This window comes from Malus domestica, chromosome 02 (assembly GCF_042453785.1).
Source record: "Malus domestica chromosome 02, GDT2T_hap1".
NCBI lineage: Eukaryota > Viridiplantae > Streptophyta > Magnoliopsida > Rosales > Rosaceae > Malus > Malus domestica.
Window position 1 is genome coordinate 6,333,400 of NC_091662.1, and position 21,745 is coordinate 6,355,144.

The 21,745-nt window shown below is 39.6% G+C and overlaps 2 protein-coding genes and 1 long non-coding RNA gene across 3 annotated transcripts; 2 read left to right on the forward strand and 1 right to left on the reverse strand.

The window, feature by feature from the left end:
* Positions 1-3,386: 3,386 nt before the first annotated feature.
* On the forward strand, positions 3,387-4,793 carry LOC139190731 (UDP-glycosyltransferase 91C1-like). The gene has a single exon (XM_070811188.1). The coding sequence runs from the start codon at positions 3,387-3,389 to the stop codon at positions 4,791-4,793; it is 1,407 nt and encodes a 468-aa protein (XP_070667289.1).
* Positions 4,794-7,162: 2,369 nt separating this feature from the next.
* On the reverse strand, positions 7,163-9,629 carry LOC139192393 (uncharacterized). The gene is made up of 5 exons (XR_011576540.1): positions 9,413-9,629; positions 9,170-9,329; positions 8,996-9,064; positions 8,227-8,285; positions 7,163-7,363 (listed from the first exon to the last, which is right to left on the reverse strand). It is a non-coding gene; the product is annotated as an uncharacterized lncRNA (long non-coding RNA).
* A 7,478-nt stretch (positions 9,630-17,107) lies between these two features.
* Positions 17,108-21,552, forward strand: LOC103426674 (U-box domain-containing protein 34). The gene is made up of 9 exons (XM_008364757.4): positions 17,108-17,437; positions 17,723-17,847; positions 18,185-18,300; positions 18,697-18,818; positions 18,895-19,190; positions 19,316-19,417; positions 19,567-19,995; positions 20,283-21,032; positions 21,134-21,552. Exons 1-9 carry the CDS (start codon positions 17,290-17,292, stop codon positions 21,314-21,316), a joined length of 2,271 nt encoding a protein of 756 aa, XP_008362979.2. The 5' UTR covers positions 17,108-17,289; the 3' UTR covers positions 21,317-21,552.
* Positions 21,553-21,745: the final 193 nt, after the last annotated feature.

Below are 21,745 nucleotides of genomic sequence, written 5' to 3' on the forward strand. Positions count from 1 at the left end.
TTGATATTTTTCCTTGTGTCTCATAGGTGGTTGGTGGTTCTAATTCATAAGGGTTTATAACTGACACGCCCCGACCCTGATATTCCCTGAATACCAGGATAGACACGTGTTGGCCGACACCCGAGGGTGACGAAAGCCATTAATTGATACAAAAGCTAAGGATAAGAAATAAATAAGGGTTAGAAATTTAAAAATACAATGAATTAAAAATTTAGGAACGTGTTCAGAGCATACAACTAAACCTAATCACTAAAAAGAATTAAGATAAATTGAATGAATAAAGAAGTGGGTCCTACATCGAGAGGATTCAAAGATGCTGCTGCGAAAGTATCTTGACGCCGGGATTAGGTGCCTTGATCCTAAGCCCTGAATGGGGGCGCAAAACAAAGGTGAGTGGACCAAGTTTATATATACAATAATAATAAAACAGTTATCAAGATACTAACCCCCACAGTTTATATAATGAAAACTACTAGCATAATAAGTGATGGATTTAATCAAAATCCTAGCATGCCAAAAATATCTCAAAAGTCATATCGCGGAAATCAAAACAGTAAACGTATAATAGATCGTCTCGTAAACGCAGTGTGCTGCTAGAAAGATCATCGAATAAATATAACTCCCGGCCCAATACCTGCTCCATGTCCTTCAGCCCGCAGCTAGGGATTATTTCTCCCGGCCTAAATGCCAACACCAGTTCCTCGCCCCAGGCGGCATAGTATCTACTAGGTACGCACAAATAGTTACGCCTCTCATAAATAACCACTTCATAGTATAAAGTCATCCATCGTCTATACTATAAAGAGGGGTTTCTAAAACACGTTCTAGCATCCTATCGTCATTCATCAGATAGTCTACCAGATCCTGGTTTTTATAGAAAATACGATATATTAAAATATAGCTCAAAATAGGCTAACATTTAATTCCTCACCAAAAACACGAGACGAAAATCAATATATTTAATAAACAAGCTTCACATAAATCAAATCATAAACTCGTAGGCATGCTAATCATTTATGCAATTAAACTATAAAATCATATAATTTTAGAAAGGGTCCACTCACAGTACTTAGCCACCAAAAACTGCGCCACTAGCGAAGACAGAAACGTCACAATAATTGCCCCTAAGCACATGAAGGGCTCAATTAATAAAACTATATAATAGCAATTGAATTTGGGAAAATGAACATTGGAAGCGGATTCAGAACGTCAAATTACCCTAAAAAGGGTCCCGAACGAAAACCCGAAAAGTCAACCCTAAAGTCAACCCTAAAGTCAACGTTGACCGGAGGTCAATGGTTAAATTAGGTTTAACGGGTTTTAGACTTGAAATCCGGATTAGGGTTTAGGTTTAAATAAGATTAGGATCAATTGGGTTTTGGTTTTGGACATGTTAGGTACAAAAGGGGGTGGTTTGCGCTTAAGCCCAAATCCAGACACACACTCACACACATACATTCACACTCACACTCACACACACACATACTACATAAACACACACACACACACACACATGCACAACATAACACACACACACAGCCCACATACACAGTACACAAACATACACATACACACACACCCACACATGCACAACACACACACACACCCCACGTAAACACCACACAACCCACACACACACACCCAGTCCAAAACACACACACACACGAGCCCAAAGGCCTTACAACCAAAAGGGGTTGGGCTCGGCAGGGAAGGCCCAAAGGCCTTTGGTTTGGTGGGTCGCCGGACCTAATAGGAAAGAAAACCGGAAATTCGGCCGGAAATCCGCACCCACTTTAAACGGCCATAACTTTGACAATACTTAACGAAATCAAGTGAAACAAGAACAAAAGTTGTAGCCCTTGAAGAGACAAAGAGAATGGTACCTCACACGACGTCTAACTCGCCGTTATTTGGCCGTAAAACGCTTCGAAAGCCGTTGGACTCGCCGGAAACTGGGTAAGATTCAAATGAGTATAACTTCTTCAATACTCGGGAGACGAAGAGATTGATACCTTACACGTCGGCCAAATCTCCGTGGTTTGGCCGGAAATGGCCTCGAAATGAGCGGTCTGCGTTGGAGCATCGTGTACGGGTTTTTGTTGTCCTCGCAACAACTGAGAGAGAGAGAGAACGAATTGATGATGATGATGATGATGACGCCGTTGACGTCGGAGAGAGTGGTGTGGTGATGGGTATGTGCTCATGCGAGGACGGGAAGGAGATAGACGAGGGAGAGAGCTCGGGTGAGAGGAAGAGAGAGAACTGAGAGAGGAAAGAGAGACCGGAAAACACAAAAAAATAAAACAAGGTGGGCCCCACGGGCTCACCCATTAAGGCTTTAAAACAATTTTTAAATAAAAATGGGGTTGGGGTGTTTCAACAACTCATATCAACTACTACATTTACAGGTACCTGCAAATTTGAAGTGTGATTAGCTTGCTGGGGATATGTGTCTTCTTGAAGAAACGATTGCAAAGAAGATGAATATCATTGAAAGATCAAGGTTGGAACTAGGACTTGAGTTTTGTTTTGGAGTGTGAAACAAAGTCTATACATGTTTTGGTATATAAATGTAAAGTATAACTCAGTGATTTTGTGTAAATATGCAATTTTGTAAATAAATATCTTTATTATTATTATGTATATATTTATTTATTAAATCATTTTTTATCTTTTTTATATTTTGAATTTTTTTAACAACGGGCACTAGCCGTGATCAATTTGTAATCCACAATGGCCATAACACATGGTGTTAGCTATCAATCTACCATGGGCATAATTCGTGGTTACACTGCATTTGACAACGGGTATAGCCCGTGGTAGAAAGTAAGACTTTTCATCACATCTAAAATACTAACGGGCACGATGCCCGTGGTAGATTACAATTTATCACGGGCATCAACCATGGTAAATAAGTTTTTTTTTCTTCTAGTGTATAATAGCCTAGCTATGATATTGCTGACCGTGCTGTTGACATGGAACTATATTGTTGGTTTGTGTCTTTAATCCCAAGTTGATTCCCACTATTAAAACTAATTAAACAAAAAAAAGGATTATCAAAATAAAAATTACCTTAATTTAAATCAAGACTACAAATGGCTAAACTATTCATCGCAACTTATTTTCTTTGTGGACATGCACAATTTCATATTGTCATTATCTTGAAAGCAATCCTCCACCTGCCAAAACAAGGGACCCAAATAATGATTATTGTATTCACCAAAAAAAAAAAAATTCTTGTGAGCAGCTTGCCGTGTCATATGTACAATGACTGCTGATCTACCAACTTTATCAATTCTCATCTCCATGCCACGACTACTCTGTAATTACAGCTTCTGACATCAAAAGCCTGAGAGTGTCTCCTCTCACACCCAATCGTCGAACACATGGAGAGAAAAGATCAGAAGAAACTTCAAATAGCCATGTTCCCATGGCTAGCCTACGGCCACCTAATGCCATTTCTCGAGGTCTCCAAGTTCTTGGCTCAAAAGGGTCACCAAATCTCCTTCATCTCCACCCCCAAAAACATCAATCGCCTCCGATCCTCCTCCTTTTCCCCGCTCATCGATTTCGTCGAGCTTCCTCTCCCCGTCGTTGACGGCTTACCGGAATCCGTTGAGTCCACCTCCGAGCTACCAATCAACAAAGTCCCTTACCTCAAGAAAGCCTACGACTTGCTCAAGCCTTCAGTCACGCATTTCATCCAACACTCGGGCGTCAACTGGGTCGTCCATGACTTCATTTGCTACTGGATGCCTCGAGTCGCCACTCAGCTCGGAGTCAACTCGGTCTACTTCAACATCACCAACGCCACTACCTTGGCTTTCTTCGGTCCTCCGTCCGAGTTACTCAGTGATAAACGCAAGCGGCCGGAGGACTTTACGGTTGTCCCCGAGTGGGTCGACTATCCTTCCAACGTTGCTTTTAAGCTGCATGAGATGGTGAGCCACTGGGATTGCATGGACGAGGTCTCCGATTTTCAGAGACTCTCGGGTGCGATTCAAGATTGTAATTTTGTGACTATGCGGAGCTGCACCGAGTTCGAATCTGACGCGGTGAGTTTGCTCAGGAAGATCTACGGCAAACCCGTTGTTCCACTCGGGCTGCTTCCTCTCGGCTCAGCACCACATCAGCATGGCGTCGCTGACGATCGAGGGGATGAGAAGTGGGGAGTGTTGAGAGAGTGGCTCGAAAATAAGAAACCGAACTCGGTGGTTTACATCGCCCTCGGCACCGAGGTGACTCTGAGTCAAGAGTTGATGCACGAGTTGGCACGTGGGATAGAGAAATCCGGGTTGCCCTTTATTTGGGTGGTCAACAATCGCCCGCTAGTGGAGGGCGTGTTGGGGTCCGACATCATTCCATTCGGGTTTCAAACTCAAGTGGAAGATCGAGGCTTGGTATTGAGAGGTTGGGCCCCACAACTTAAGATTCTAGGTCATCCCTCGGTTGGGGGTTTCCTAACTCATTGCGGTTGGAGTTCTGTTGTCGAGGCATTAGGGTTTGGGCGGGCTTTGATTTTGTTTTCGGGTGCGAATGCGGACCAAGGGTTGATCTCGAGATTAATGCACGAGAAGCGGGTCGGGTTGGAGGTACCAAGGGATGAGCAAGATGGGTCGTTTACGAGTGACTCGGTGGCCGAAGTGACTAGGCGAGTGATGGTGGAGAAAGAAGGTGAGTCGATAAGGTCAAATGCATGGGCCATGAAGGAGATATTTGGCAACTTAGAGTTGAACAACACGTGCTTGGACGAGTTCACTCGGGTCCTTGAAACTTGGCCCCCTTCAGGCTAATCAACACATGCTTGGACGAGTTCACTCGGTAGTTTGACATAATTAATTGGTAGCTGGCTTTTTAGTTGTGTTTTTCTTTCTTCCGACAATAAAGTGGCATCCAATTGACAAAATGAAAACTAATAAGAGAGAAATTGAGAAAGATGAATCTTTATTTATTTGTGGTTGTGCTTTGATTTGAGGATTGTATTTCTTGAAGGCCTAATCAGAAGATAGGTTCTATGGTTAAAAAAAATTAGGATTTTGAGATTTTATGATGGTATTTTGTTAGCAAATTTAGTCTAAATTTTTTTTTTTTTTGTTAAATGTCTGTTAAATAGAGGATAAAAATGTAATTTAATGAAAAAATCATTTTTGGACTAAATTTGCTAACGGACTACACTATAAGAGTTTAAATTTTTTTTTCTCACATGGGCTATCTTCCGATTATCTTGTCACTACGAGGATCATTTATCCGATTAGGTCTTTTTTGAAAAGCATTACATATGTGTTTATGAAACAGTTTTGAAAATGAACGTAAAGATTGATTCTAAAAACAATCAAACAATGAAGATTATTTAAAAAGTCATACTACTTGATGGGCTAGACTTTCGAAGACAATCCCGTTTTCGTCATTAACATATTGAATTTTTTTTTTTTAATAAGGATGATAATGGATTAGTCGAGTCGAGCTACGTATAAGGTTTGGTCATCGGACTACAATAGTAAAAACCTTACTCAACACAAGCTGAAAGAAAGAACCAAACCTCAAGAATAGTCGTTAACTATAAGTATGCTACTTTCTTCCCGCTCAGAGCGATGAGAAATGGCTAACTCCTTGATAGAACGACCCCCCGGTCCCCTATCTCCGAATTTAGTAAATAAGGAAAAGTAAACAATACAAGCAGGGGGATGGAGACAAAACCCGCTAAGGGAAAAACAAAGAAACATCCACGAAAACAAACAACAAGATGAAAACTCAAAGTCACGAGCATGGCAACAAGAGCAAAATCAAACACGAATCACCTCAATGAAAGATAATACTTCTGTAACCAATAAGGACCAAACTAGCAAAACCTAAACCCTTTTATTACTAATATAAGTACTTTCAAATTATGAAACAGTTTTGAAAATGAACGTAAAGATTGATTCTAAAAAAAATCAAACAGTGAAGATTATTTAAAAAGTCATACTACTTGATGGGCTAGACTTTCGAAGACAATCCCGTTTTCATCATTAACATATTGAAATTGTATTACTTTTTGTTTTAATAAGAATGCTAATTGATTAGGCGAGTCGAGCTACGCATAAAGCTTGGTCGTCGGACTACAATAGTAAAAACCTTGCTCTCTAAACCAACACAATGCAAAAAGAAAGAACCATACCGCAGGAATAGTCGTCAACTACAAGTAGACTACTTTCTTCCCGCTCAGAGCGATGAGAAATGACTAACTCCTTGATAGAACGACCCCTCGGTTCCCTATCTCAAAAATTTTTAAATAAGGAAAAGTAAACAATACAAGCAAGGGGATGAAGCCAAAACCCCCTAAGGGAAAAACAAAGAAACATCCACGAAAACAAACAACAAGATGAAAACTCAAAGTCACGAGCATGACAGCAAGCGCAAAATCCAACACGAACCACTTCAATGAAAGATAATACTTCTGCAACCATCAAGGACCAAACTAGCAAAACCTAAACCCTTTTATTACTAATATAAGTACTTTCAAATTATGAAAGTTGGATCCTTTCCCACTGTCGGAACCGTCTCTCCCAACCACACTAATGAATCATTCAAAACAATGGCATTCGTTTAGAGATTCTGTCTCTCATGCCTTAAAGTTGTCAAGTGGCTTAAAATTGACATATGAGTAAGCCTGCTCCTTTTACTCCTAGACTCTCATGCCTTAAAGTTGTCAGTGGGCCATCTTGCCATCTTGTACTTGGAAAACACTTTAGGGTGCTTGACTTGATTGCTAATTGGACACTTGGAGGCCATGGGTTTCTTAGACCATCTCCAATCAAAAGGTTCAGAGGGTTAGAGGATCGAAAATAGTATGAAAACGTATCCAAAGCAACCAACCAACTGGCCCCGGGCCGGACCAGAATTCAAATTGTAACTGCTAGCTAGTTGATGTCAACTAGTCGTTATTTTTTATTTTTTAACAAAAAATTTTAAGTTTTTTTAAATTATATTTTTTTTCCTATAACTTCCTAAGCCATTAAATTAAATAACATGAAACAACATTAAACAACATAAAAAAACATTTAACAACATTTTTTTCCTATAAATTTAAGTTGTTATAGTTTTTAAATTCAATTTGTAGTTTTTAAATTTCAGCTGTAGTTTTTAAATATAAGTTGTAGTTTTTAAATTTAAGTTGCTGTACTTTTGAAATTTAATGACACACCCCGTCCCGAAGGAGGGCATGCTGGCCGTCACGTGAGAGTGACGTAACCATTTGCACAGTACGGAAGCTTTAAGATACAATTTATAAGTTGATACACCCGAAGGTGAGTCCTAATTTTGTCCAATCTGTCAGAACACCGTCGAATTCCTCGTAGTCACCACACCTTTGTGATTCCTGAACCTGGAGGGGCGCAAAACCAAAATTGAGTGGGTCAGTAAAACAATTCTTTTCCAAATCCAAAATTTCTCAAAACGTTGTAACCCCTCTCCGTAAAACTTGTATACTTTTCCAGAAATGTAAAATATAAATATACATATATATTCTCAAAACTTCATTTTTACTATCTCAACATTTTTCTTTATCAATCATGCCATGCCATGTCTAATTCAACAGTTAAGTATGGATGCATCAACAATAATCATATCAGGTGCAAGAAAGTAATCAACCGGAGGCCCTCTAATAGCCCTGTACGGTTGAACCTAGAGCTCAAAATCTATCACTCTCACTCTGCCGGAGTCACCTCTGTGACCTGTCCGGCCTTCTGCACACAAGTTACGCTCTAGTGCTTTCTCATCAATCATCTGTGCACATAATCTAAGGTCACCCACCAGTCGAAATCTCACTAACACTCTTCGACTGGCCCGTCGCACCCACTCCGCGTGGACTGTGCGACCAGCATCTACTTGGATCCAAGGCGAGCGTGCGATACGGTGAATACTATAAGCACTAAACCATGGTGCAGGATTTGAGCTCAATATATATCATCATCATCATAACAGTAATTAAATACTCACCTGATACTCACCTGTGCGTCCGCCGCACCAATTCATACATATGCATCATATATCAATTCATATCATTTCATGCATGGCAATTCGATTCACATTTCTATCTACTTTTCATATACTTTCATGCATGGCATTTCAACTAATATATCTCATATACTTTTATACATTTTCATTAAAAGCATAATTTCATGCATTTTCAATTTCTGGGAAAACGGCAAGTATATATGTATACGGAAAACCAAACTGCCCACTCACCTGGAGTTCGCCCTACAACTCCCTAGCACAATACGCCAAGGCGTCATGACGATCGCCGCCTAGAACAGTAATCAAATCCAACCTCAGAATTCATATCGATAGAATGTATAACTTATATAAAATACGTCACTACGTTGATCGATCCGGAAGATCTGCCACTCAGATTTTAAATCCATAACTGCCAGAGGTCCACAATATATCTCTAGCATAACATCCTAAAATTTCATTACCATCCAACAGTCGGATCTCCGTCAATTTCCAAAACTAAGTGACGGTTAACATTTTATTTTATGAACTTACAATTCCAATTCCGGAAGATCCGTAACTCGGATTCCCAATCCGTAAGTTCCAATAATCCTCAAATATTACGTATTACAACGTATCAAAGTTTGGTAACGATCCAACGGTCGGATCGTCAATTCATATTTTCACCTAAATGCAAAAACTATAAAACGTTATTTGAACACCTAACCAACAATCCTTAATAACTTTCTCATACGGTGCTCAATTTGGGTATATGAATATACCACAGTGATCTACTCGACGTCACGGACGTTGACATATTTTTAAAATAATTTTTTTACTGTAGCACGCGCCCCCACGCGCCAAGGAAGGCACGGACCTACGCGCACCTTCTTCTTCCTTGGGTCGCCGGACTGGTTTTTCCGGCGGCCGTTTTTCAAATTGCTATAACTTTGTCATTTCTCAACGAAATCAAGTGATTCAAAAACGAAAGTTGTAGCCCTTGAAGAGACAAAGAGAATGGTACCTTGCACAACACCTAGTTCGCCGTATTTTGGCCGGAAACTGCCTCGAAAGCCTCGGAGGTCGCCGGAAACTGGGTATTTTTCAAATGAGTATAACTTCTTCAATACTCAACGCAATTGAGTGAAACAAAAAGGAAAGTTGTAGTAATTGACGAGACGAAGAGATTGATACCTACCTCGACTCCTAAATCGTCGGGGATTCGCCGGAAAACGCCTCGAAAGCTCCGGCCAAACTTTGAACTTGTCGATCTCCGTGTTCTTACGTCCAAAAACTTCCAACGAAGCACTCCGAGCTTCCTTGGGACCTCACTAAGCTCGCTGTGATCTTTTTTTAGCCTAAATCGTAACCATTTAAAAGATCATGAACAGTACATAAACACGGGACCTTAAAAACTAGGGTTTTCCGAAGCAAAACTTACCTGAAATGGATACCATCGTGATCTTGGAGGTTCCAGGAGTTCGATGGTGGTCTTAACTCCGTCGTTGGTAGAAGTTTAGGGTGGTTTTGTGGTGGTCCGTGTGAGTTCGAAGGAGAGGGATAGAGAACTGAGAGTTTCGTGAGGGAGGAGAGAGAGAGACAATGTTACGGGTTATGGGGAGGGTTTTGAGGTGTGGGGATCCCACGTGTGCAACCCCAATCCCAATTTCATAAATTCCAACATAAAAATCCAAACTTAAGCCTAGTTTAAGTTCCTAAAACCAAATAACTTAGGAACTTTAAGTAAAACCAGTTGTTAAATTTTCGCCCCTTAGTCCCGTTTAAAGGCATTTTCGTCTTTTCACGTCCTCGGAATTAAAATTCCGGGACGGGCTGTGACAATCTTCCCTCCTTATAGAATTTCGTCCCCGAAATTCCAGTAACCAACTAAATCAACCATACTCCAACAATAGCTTCGGGTAAATCTCTCTCATCCGATTCTCTTTCTCCCACATAATTTTCTACTGAATGATTTCCTTCACAAAGCTTTTACCACTTACTCTGTCTTAATTCTCAGGACCTTCTTTTTCCAATCCAAAGTCGTCCTTGGTTCCTTATCAAGTCGAATCCAATTTAATTCTCAATAGTTGCACCAGAATCTCATGTGACGAATCTGCCACCTAGTGACAACGTATCGAACCCAAAATACATTAAGTACCTTAGCCAACTCTGAAGACATCACCACTTGTATGCAACTTTATTGATTCCTTTAGTGATAAAAAATGGTCTGATATGTCTAAATCTTATCTTGTCTCCTTTCCAATTCTCACCATTTCTGTTCGTGGTGAAATTTCCAAAATATCGAATCATGAAACACATCATGCACTTACGACAACTCTAGAAGCCATTCAATTCTATAATCAACTTCACCAACCTTTCGATGATCACGCTAAGTCCGATTCATTTAGGATTTAACTTGCCTTCCTTTCCAACTTGAATTATACTTTTCTATGGTGAACACTTCAAAAATATAAAACCATTTACCTTATATACTCGATTAGTGGCATATCCATCTGTTGATCTCTTTTGCCATTCCTGGTTACTTCAGGTTAACTTAATCACCTGAATACTTTGAGGAGACTCATCCATAGTCTCAAGGTCTACTAAAACTCTTTCTTGATCGAATCTTTCTCTACCCAGAAGCATTCCATCCACAATTCAGCAAAAATTGACACACATGACACGCTTTATGGACATTATGGCGTTACTTTGAAAACTGGCGAAACCAACATACTTAAGAATTTTCGAATCTTAATTATGGCTTGTGGTTGTTCCAATTTCTCAATTCTGCTGCCTTTTAAGAATTCATTTGAATACCTTAAGCAGATATAACCAATCTCAGAATGCCACTTGATTCATCCAACATTCGCATTTGCTAAACTTAGCATACAATCGACATTCTTCCAATCTTTGTTCCACCGACTGAATACGTTTACATGCTCTGCTCTGGCTCAGAATATACCAGAATATCTTCAATGAAAATGATATCAATTATCAAGGCATTATTGGAATACTTCATCCATCAACTCATAAAACCGCATGAGTATACACATAGCATCACCAAACTTCATAAGGACCATAACGAGTCCAGAAAACCATCTTATGATCAACGTCACTTATAATATTCAATTGGTAGTAACCAGATCTCAATTCAATATTTGAAAGTACACAGGCACCTCTGAGTTGATCAAATAAACATCAGTACACCACAATGGATAACGGTTCTCAATCGTTACCCGATTCCATTATCTATAATCAATGAACAATCTCTAAGTCTATTTTCTTTCTCACCAACAAACTGGGGCTCCTCAAAAGTGTTGTACTAGGTTGAATAAAACTTTTATCAACCAATTCTCTCAACTGAATTTCCATTTCCCTTAACTCATCCTGAACCAATCTTTAACATAAATTTATACCTGGCAACAATTCAATAGTGAACCTCATATCTCTGCCTGAAGACAATCCAGGTATACTTTCAGGGAAGACATCAAGAAAAGTCTAACCCCTTTAACATCCTTCACACTACTCCGAGTAACATCATTTAGCATCACATGAGCTAAGTATTTTTGACAGCCTTTCGAAAACAATCTCTTTGCTCTCACAGCATAAATAACGGCCTGACTCAATCCACTTTGCATACTTACAAAAGTAATCTCTGGTCATCCAGATCGATGGAAAGTACTGGTTTCCCGTAACATTCCGTCTTGTCACAATTATAACCAACCAATCTAATGAAACAGAATTAACTGATACAATATATATTCTATTATTATTAAGCATTCTAAATAGGTACAATACTAACATAAAATAATCTACCAGGTTGCTTGCTTAACGAATCCACGAATAAGTTATTAATATTACGGTTTGCAGCCCGCAATACTGATAAATCATCGTTGTCTCGATAAGTAGGCAACAACTCTCAAAGATATAACATTACTATTTTGATACTCAATGCAAAATACATACACTCGTCTCAACTACATTTATTTACTACTCTCTAGGTAATAACATACATAATAAGAAATATATCAGCCGAAGTCAACTAGAATGACCAATACGGCTGATTCAACTCTTATCTCAATAATACGTCGGCCGGATCCACTCCGCGTGGTCGGTATGGCCGAGCCTATAACTCACCAATTTCTCATGTGTCAATCGAATCCACTTCTCATGGTCTGTACGGCTGAACATATAACTCATCAAATCTCTCTGTACTCACGGTCAATCCGACCAAACTACTAAGTCCATAACTCTGCTGAATCGACACTATGATATCATGGAAAATTGTTGAGTACAACTGATTCTAGGGACGATTCACAATTATGTGTCCCCTCTGTTCACATAAACACATTCATTAATTTCACACTTCCCAAAGTGTTAATTTTGTACCTGCTGCACAAGGTACATTTCCTTTACTCGAGACACCTTGTCTCAAATATCTGGGATTACCAGTATATCCATCACTTTTACTCTGACCAGCGACATTAAAACCTCAGCTGGAAGAATTAACTCTAGCTTCACTTCTTTCGAAGCTCTGAATCTTTCTATATCCTTGATATGACGAATCATTAACTTTATCGTCTTCTTTTGATTCCCATTCATTTCTTATTCTTCTTTATTCTCGTTGCTCATGTTCTCAGAGTCCTCAAGACTCAACAGCATCTCGTATATTCCTGGTAAGAAGTACAATGGATAGTGGTCACCCAAAATACCACTTCCCTTTTTGCCACCCAGCTTAAAACAATATAACACCTCCACCAAATTAACAACAATATCTGGATGGAACGAGGCAAGTCTGAAAACTTTCTATAATATTCATTTATCGTCAACTTCCTTGATTCACATTTGCAAACTCTTGCTTACTACCATCGATAAATGCCGGAGGGATAAACTTTTCCTTAAACAAGTCCTTAAACAATTTTAAATCGACTGATTCCTCTGGTGACAACAATTAACAATCCTGTTTCCACCAGGATACAAATTCATACCCAAAACCAGGTAGTCGTCTCGACCCCTTGTCAGAAGGAAGATTCCTTTGACTTGCATAATCTGAAACATCTTTTCCAAATGGTTAAACCGTTACTTCGTTCCCTCAGGTTCATCATTCCATAAGGTGATTCAAATTCAACTCATAACCCGTCTTAAAATGTCCATTTTGATAATATACCGAATCACCATAATAATAGTTTCCCCTAACCCGCTAAATCAGGGAGACTAAGTTCCTCTAACTACGTGGTTTGCTACGAGGCGGTGTAGTTCTGACAGAATTCACTAGAACTTCTCAAAATGTCCAAGATTGCAACCATGCTCTGATACCAACTGACACACCCCGTCCCGAAAGAGGGCATGCTGGCCGTCACGTGAGAGTGACGTAACCATTTGCACAGTACGGAAGCTTTAAGATACAATTTATAAGTTGATACACCCGAAGGTGAGTCCTAATTTTGTCCAATCTGTCAGAACACCGTCGAATTCCTCGTAGTCACCACACCTTTGTGATTCCTGAACCTGGAGGGGCGCAAAACCAAAATTGAGTGGGTCAGTAAAACAATTCTTTTCCAAATCCAAAATTTCTCAAAACGTTGTAACCCCTCTCCGTAAAACTTGTATACTTTCCCAGAAATGTAAAATATAAATATACATATATATTCTCAAAACTTCATTTTTACTATCTCAACATTTTTCTTTATCAATCATGTCATGCCATGTCTAATTCAACAGTTAAGTATGGATGCATCAACAATAATCATATCAGGTGCAAGAAAGTAATCAACCGGAGGCCCTCTAATAGCCTTGTACGGTTGAACCTAGAGCTCAAAATCTATCACTCTCACTCTGCCGGAGTCACCTCTGTGACCTGTCCGGCCTTCTGCACACAAGTTACGCTCTAGTGCTTTCTCATCAATCATCTGTGCACATAATCTAAGGTCACCCACCAGTCGAAATCTCACTAACACTCTTCGACTGGCCCGTCGCACCCACTCCGCGTGGACTGTGCGACCAGCATCTACTTGGATCCAAGGCGAGCGTGCGATACGGTGAATACTATAAGCACTAAACCATGGTGCAGGATTTGAGCTCAATATATATCATCATCATCATAACAGTAATTAAATACTCACCTGATACTCACCTGTGCGTCCGCCGCACCAATTCATACATATGCATCATATATCAATTCATATCATTTCATGCATGGCAATTCGATTCACATTTCTATCTACTTTTCATATACTTTCATGCATGGCATTTCAACTAATATATCTCATATACTTTTATACATTTTCATTAAAAGCATAATTTCATGCATTTTCAATTTCTGGGAAAACGGCAAGTATATATGTATACGGAAAACCAAACTGCCCACTCACCTGGAGTTCGCCCTACAACTCCCTAGCACAATACGCCAAGGCGTCATGACGATCGCCGCCTAGAACAGTAATCAAATCCAACCTCAGAATTCATATCGATAGAATGTATAACTTATATAAAATACGTCACTACGTTGATCGATCCGGAAGATCTGCCACTCAGATTTTAAATCCATAACTGCCAGAGGTCCACAATATATCTCTAGCATAACATCCTAAAATTTCATTACCATCCAACAGTCGGATCTCCGTCAATTTCCAAAACTAAGTGACGGTTAACATTTTATTTTATGAACTTACAATTCCAATTCCGGAAGATCCGTAACTCGGATTCCCAATCCGTAAGTTCCAATAATCCTCAAATATTACGTATTACAACGTATCAAAGTTTGGTAACGATCCAACGGTCGGATCGTCAATTCATATTTTCACCTAAATGCAAAAACTATAAAACGTTATTTGAACACCTAACCAACAATCCTTAATAACTTTCTCATACGGTGCTCAATTTGGGTATATGAATATACCACAGTGATCTACTCGACGTCACGGACGTTGACATATTTTTAAAATAATTTTTGTACTGTAGCACGCGCCCCCACGCGCCAAGGAAGGCACGGACCTACGCGCACCTTCTTCTTCCTTGGGTCGCCGGACTGGTTTTTCCGGCGGCCGTTTTTCAAATTGCTATAACTTTGTCATTTCTCAACGAAATCAAGTGATTCAAAAACGAAAGTTGTATCCCTTGAAGAGACAAAGAGAATGGTACCTTGCACAACACCTAGTTCGCCGTATTTTTGCCGGAAACTGCCTCGAAAGCCTCGGAGGTCGCCGGAAACTGGGTATTTTTCAAATGAGTATAACTTCTTCAATACTCAACGCAATTGAGTGAAACAAAAAGGAAAGTTGTAGTACTTGACGAGACGAAGAGATTGATACCTACCTCGACTCCTAAATCGTCGGGGATTCGCCGGAAAACGCCTCGAAAGCTCCGGCCAAACTTTGAACTTGTCGATCTCCGTGTTCTTACTTCCAAAAACTTCCAACGAAGCACTCCGAGCTTCCTTGGGACCTCACTAAGCTCGCTGTGATCTTGTTTTAGCCTAAATCGTAACCATTTAAAAGATCATGAACAGTACATAAACATGGGACCTTAAAAACTAGGGTTTTCCGAAGCAAAACTTACCTGAAATGGATACCATCGTGATCTTGGAGGTTCCAGGAGTTCGATGGTGGTCTTAACTCCGTCGTTGGTAGAAGTTTAGGGTGGTTTTGTGGTGGTCCGTGTGAGTTCGAAGGAGAGGGAGAGAGAACTGAGAGTTTCGTGAGGGAGGAGAGAGAGAGACAATGTTACGGGTTATGGGGAGGGTTTTGAGGTGTGGGGATCCCACGTGTGCAACCCCAATCCCAATTTCATAAATTCCAACATAAAAATCCAAACTTAAGCCTAGTTTAAGTTCCTAAAACCAAATAACTTAGGAACTTTAAGTAAAACCAGTTGTTAAATTTTCGCCCCTTAGTCCCGTTTAAAGGCATTTTCGTCTTTTCAAGTCCTCGGAATTAAAATTCCGGGACGGGCTGTGACATTTAAGTTGTTGTAGTTTTTAAATTTAAATAATAAATTATGTTTCGCCCTATGACCCTTTGTCCCTCGAATGGAGACGGTTTTTGTGACAGGGCTAAAACAAGTTTTATGGCCTTTTGGCCGTCGGTTGGAGATTGTAAGAAATACGATCATGCACTGTTCATTAAAATATTAATTTCTTGAAAGGCAAGAGGGCAAAAACGAGCCATATGGCCCTCCTTTGGTTGGAGATGATCATAAAGTGCTCGACTTCATCTTCCCACACTAATTGGACCTTAACTTTCCTTTGGGCTGATGTTCTTTTAGGTTTATGTTCCTTTAGGCCTGTCCAGGTCAGAAAATATATTGCGTTAACACTTGGAACATAGTGTTCATCATTCTTTGAACTCAATTAAATACCTCAGAAATTTTTTATTTGACTAATATATTGCATAGATGATTTATGAAATGCATTTTAAAAAAATAAACAATTTGGATCGTTAAAATTCAATATGATGTAAGCTCTACAACTAATCTTTATTTAAGAAAAATAGAGATTCCTTCTAAAAACTAGGTATGTGTATATGTGGTTAATTGTTTGCTGCTCTGACAGGCCACGTTCTTTGGGCGATAAAAATGCTTCACCCATTTTCTCACAACGTTCATGTTTTGCTTGCAATTAACTTCTTTTTCAACTCTTATCACATTATAGTTACGCCTAAATATTATAATTTAGTATAATTCATCTTAATTTGTACAGAAATAGTGTCAAATTCAACTCCTCTATATGACATAGCCGATATAGCATTACATTATGAATCTATTATGTAAAGTAACGCAAATCACTGCATATCAGGTTAAAATATCATAAAACCAAATACATAAATAAATAAAGAAAAACTAATGAAAATAACTTGAAAACTTTGAGTTTTAAAAATAATGACAAAATAAAGGGTAAAATGAATAGTAATAGGATTGACTTTTTAATATAAAAATGTGATTTTCGTTAAAATGAACAATACCAAAAGTTTTTCGTTAAAATTTCTAATAAATAAAGATTCCACGACCTAAAAATATAAATCAATAAAGATTCCTCTCACATTCATCGCTGTCCCATTACCAAATAATTATTTAAATAAAAACAAACAAACGCGGTACGTTTAACATTTTGAATAAATTTACCATACACCCTTAACTAAATATGTTTTGCACTTAATCATCCCAAGAGAAGTAAAAGCGGCTTTGACCCGAAGACGAAAAGGCGGCTGAATCTCGTAGCGCGGGCGGCAGTCATCCCAAGAGAAGTGAACGTGGCTATGACCCAAAGAAGAAGACGCGGCTGAATCTCCTAGCGCGGGCGCCAGTTGCTCTGCTGTGGTGGCGATGTCGTCCGTGGCGGTGGCGGTTAACAGCGGCGGGAGCCCGGGTAGTCGACGTGCCGTGAATTGGGCTGCGGAGAATCTCTTGCCCACGGCAGATCGCTTCGTTTTAGTCCACGTCATCCCCAAAATCAACTCAATCCCAACTCCATGTACGTATTTCCTATTTCTTTGATTCTTTCCCTGCAACTGAATCTCTGACCGTTGGCCCGCTCCGCTCTGTTTGGCTGCCGAGAAAATAATGGAAAACTTAATTCGTAGGCTGAAAAAAAAAAAAAAAAACTTTTCTCGAGAATCAAACAGCAACTGAAGTATTTGGAGCAGCGAACGTAATTCTATTTTCCGATGATCAAACGTAGCTGAGCGTTAGGGTTTGCTCTGCGAGTCAAGTTTTGATTTTTTGTTTGTTTTGGTGTTGGTAACTGTGGTTCCGGCAGCAGGAGATCACATCCCGATCACAGAGCTGGATGCAAATTTGGTGGCAACGTATGTGAAGGACCAGAAACAAAAGTTTGAGGAAGTTTTTATTCCGTTTAAGAAGAAATGCAAAAATAATAAGAAGGTGAGCTTCTGTCTTTATCTTTGAAATTATTGCTGAAATAAACCTACAAAGTGTCATAAATTTAGTCAATCAAAAAGCAAAAAATAAAAAAGGTCGGACCCAGGGCACAAGGCTCCCGCTTTACGCAAAGTCTGGAAGAGGTGAATGTCGGCTAGCCTTATCCCCATTTATGGAGAGGCTGCTCACAAGTCTCGAACCCGAGACCTACCGCTCATGGGCGAAGGCACTTGCCCTACATCAATGCTCGTGTTTCGAATTGTAAACAAAGTAAAGACTTCAAATTTACAGTCTGAAAATATGATTGTGTGCCCTAACTCAGAACCCGTAACTTTGGTAGGTGGAAACATTGGTGTTAGAGGATGATGAACCTGCAAATGGGATTCTAAGGTTCATATCTGAATCGGGGATCGATTGTTTAGTGCTCGGCTCCTACTCTTCAAATTACGTTACCAGGTATGTATGGTGACAAAACTATTCAAATTTAATGTCACTGCATTCCTATTGAAAGTGTTGCGAATTTACTGTTGGGTAGTTTCTTTAGTTGAAATTACTCAGTTTGATACGTCGTGAATCGTGATAATGTATTATCTTTCACATTCTGTGAATCGAGGCGTTCTTGTCTTGATTTCCTTCTGTGTGAGCGTTTATGTGGTGAATGTGTTAGGAGGTCACGATTATGAATTTTGAAATTACCTCAAATTTAACCCCCCCCCCCCCCCCTACTTTATGAATCGATCTAATTGTCATTTCTTTTCTTGAGTATTAATTTTTCTCCAACTAATGTCTTCGATTAGAATGTTGCATTGTTTAATGATTTAAAGACTAAGTTTCTTGTGATAACTTGTTTAGGAAACTGAAAGGACAGGGTGTATCACCAATTGTGCTGAGAGGTGCTCCCGACACTTGTGAAGTTTATTCCATTTCCAAACATAGAGTCATCACAAAATCAGATATTCCTTCTTCTGCTTGTGGTATGTTACAACTTACAAGTGCTTTTTTTAGTTGATACGTATATGATGACTTTAACTGTTTCTTTTCTCAACTCAGAGACTAGATCTGCTGGCCAGATGTCTACTCTAAAAAACCGAAAGGGAAGTTCAAGTGATATCAATAAACAGATAAGTGGGGTTCATTCTTCCTATGTAGAAACCAGATCTCATGAAGCTTATGGAGCATCTTCAATGTCAGACCTTAGTTACCTAAGTTCTGAAGCATTCACGCGTATGAGAATTTCCTCAAATGTTAGTGTAGATCAGGAAAGAAATCATCAAAACTTGGGAGATAACCTGGATATTAGTTCTTTTAAGGATCGAAGTTCCTCGGGTTCTTCAATTACTGAGCTGGTGATTTTTGCTGAGCATTTTTACCAACTGCCTAGTTCTGCTTTTAGAATTTTACAGCTATATCTGTCATCCTTGGATGATGCTTGGTCGAATTTTGACTTTTGATTGGAACTATTATTGTGCAGTCACATGTGCAGATGCAGGTAGAACAGTTGCGTCTGGAATTGCAAAATACTATTGCCATGTACAAACAAGCTTGTGAAGAGCTGGTCCATGCCCAAAGTAAGGTAAGAGTTTGGTTATTATGAGGTGTTCCAAACTTCTGCAAACATGATAAAAGTCAAGCAATTGGAACTAAATATGAACTTGAACCGACCAAGGACAGAAGATTTTATTTAGTGACCTTCCGTTTTCTCTTTGTTGTTTATATTTTCAGGTGCAATTACTTTCTTCCGAATGCCTTGATGAAACAAGAAGAGTGAATGCTGCCCTTGAAAGTGAAGAAATTTTGAGAAAAATTGCTGCGGAAGAGAAAGCAAAGCATTTGGAGGCACTGAAGGAGATTGAGGAGGCCAAGGTTCTGCTTGCTAAAGAGGCTTATGAGAGGCAAATGGCTGAGCTGACTGCCATGAAAGAGTCCTCAGAGAAAAATAAATTAGTTGATGCACTCTTCTCAAGTGACAGGAGGTATAGGAGATACAGTAGGAATGAAATAGAGGTAGCAACGAGTTTCTTCTCAGAGGCTAATGTGATTGGTGAAGGAGGATATGGAAAAGTTTACAAATGCAGTCTTGATCGCACCCCGGTAGCTGTTAAGGTTCTTCGACCTGATGCAGTTGATAAGAAAGAGGAGTTTCTGAAAGAGGTATATATAAGCTTTACAGATAATTGAGTAATGTTTCTGAACCTATTTGATTGCATTGGTTTAGTGTCATTGATGCTTTCTCGTTGCTTTTAAACGTATCTTATGGCTCCTTTCTGATTCATACCATTCGACCCTGAGTCATAGAATTAGTTCCTATTTCTATGCCGATAATTTTTCTCATGCAGAGTGACCAACCTATTGCTGATGCTGAATATATCATGAGATCAAACCTTGTAGCTGCTTTCATAATGTATTTCTTATATTATGGTCCCTGCCTAATTTTGCAGGTTGAAATTCTTAGTCAGCTACACCATCCGAACATAGTTTTGCTGCTTGGTGCTTGTCCTGAGATTGGTTGCCTGGTCTATGAATACTTGGAAAATGGAAGTTTGGAAGATTATGTCTACTGCCAAAATGGAAAACCGCCACTCCCTTGGACTATTCGGTTTCGTATAGTTTTTGAAGTAGCTTGTGGGCTTGCATTCTTACACAACTCTAAGCTGGATCCTATTGTGCATCGAGATCTAAAGCCGGGAAACATCTTATTAGACAGAAACTACATGAGCAAAATAGGGGATGTTGGGCTGGCTAAACTCATTTCAAACGTCGTGCCTGACAACATCACTGAGTACAGAGAATCAATTCTCGCTGGTACATTCTTTTATATGGATCCAGAGTATCAAAGAACTGGCACTGTCCGGCCCAAATCAGATTTGTATGCATTTGGTGTCATAATCCTTCAAGTACTGACAGGTTGCTATCCAAATCGGCTTATATTTGTTACGGAGAATGCAATTGCAAATGGGTCATTTGCTGAAACCTTGGACAAGTCGGTTGCAGATTGGCCACTTGCAGAAGCAGAGGAGTTGGCTCGAGTTGCACTATGGTGTTCACAACTTAGATGCAGGGATAGACCAGATCTTGAAACTGAAGTTTTGCCGGTTCTCAAACGACTCGCTAATCTTGCAGATTCTAGCTTGAAGTTTGATAGAAACCATATCAATGCACCAAACCACTTCTTTTGTCCAATACTTCAGGTAAAGTATTTTGGTTAACACAAAAAAATGATAGGCAAAAACCGATTTCAGATTTTCTTTCCGTTTGATTCACTTCATGCATCATATTGTGCATAATGCAGGAAATCATGGAGGATCCACACGTAGCTGCAGACGGTTTTACATATGAGTATCGAGCGATCAAAGCATGGATTAAGAAACACAAAGTGTCCCCGTTGACAAGGCTTAGACTAAAGAATTTTGAGTTGACTCCAAACCACACATTGCGTTCTGCCATACAGGAATGGAGGTCAGGTTTGACTTAACTATCTAAATAAGATTAGGCAAGGATCTTGCAGATGAAGTGATTAAAAGCGTTTATCTTGGCGCCCAAAATGTTAATTTTGAGCTCCGCACCCATACAAAATTTGTATATAAAATAATTGTATTAGGTGTTGGCTGGAGTCACTGAGTGTAATAGGACTGTTTCTGATTTATTCAGTTGTAATTAGATTCTGTATTGGACTAGAGAAGAATAAATATAACCGTAAATTGGTCCAAATTAGTTTCTCTGAAATCTGTTGATGTCGTCTCTCTTGGAATACCCGTCTATCGTCAAACCCCACGGGCGACGACACCCAAAACTGTCTTGGAAGTTGACGGACATCCGATGCCGTCCCTTCCAAGACCCCGACGGCCAGCAGCATCATTTATCTCCTCTTTGAAGTAGGAAAAAAGGGACAGAGAGTCTTCAG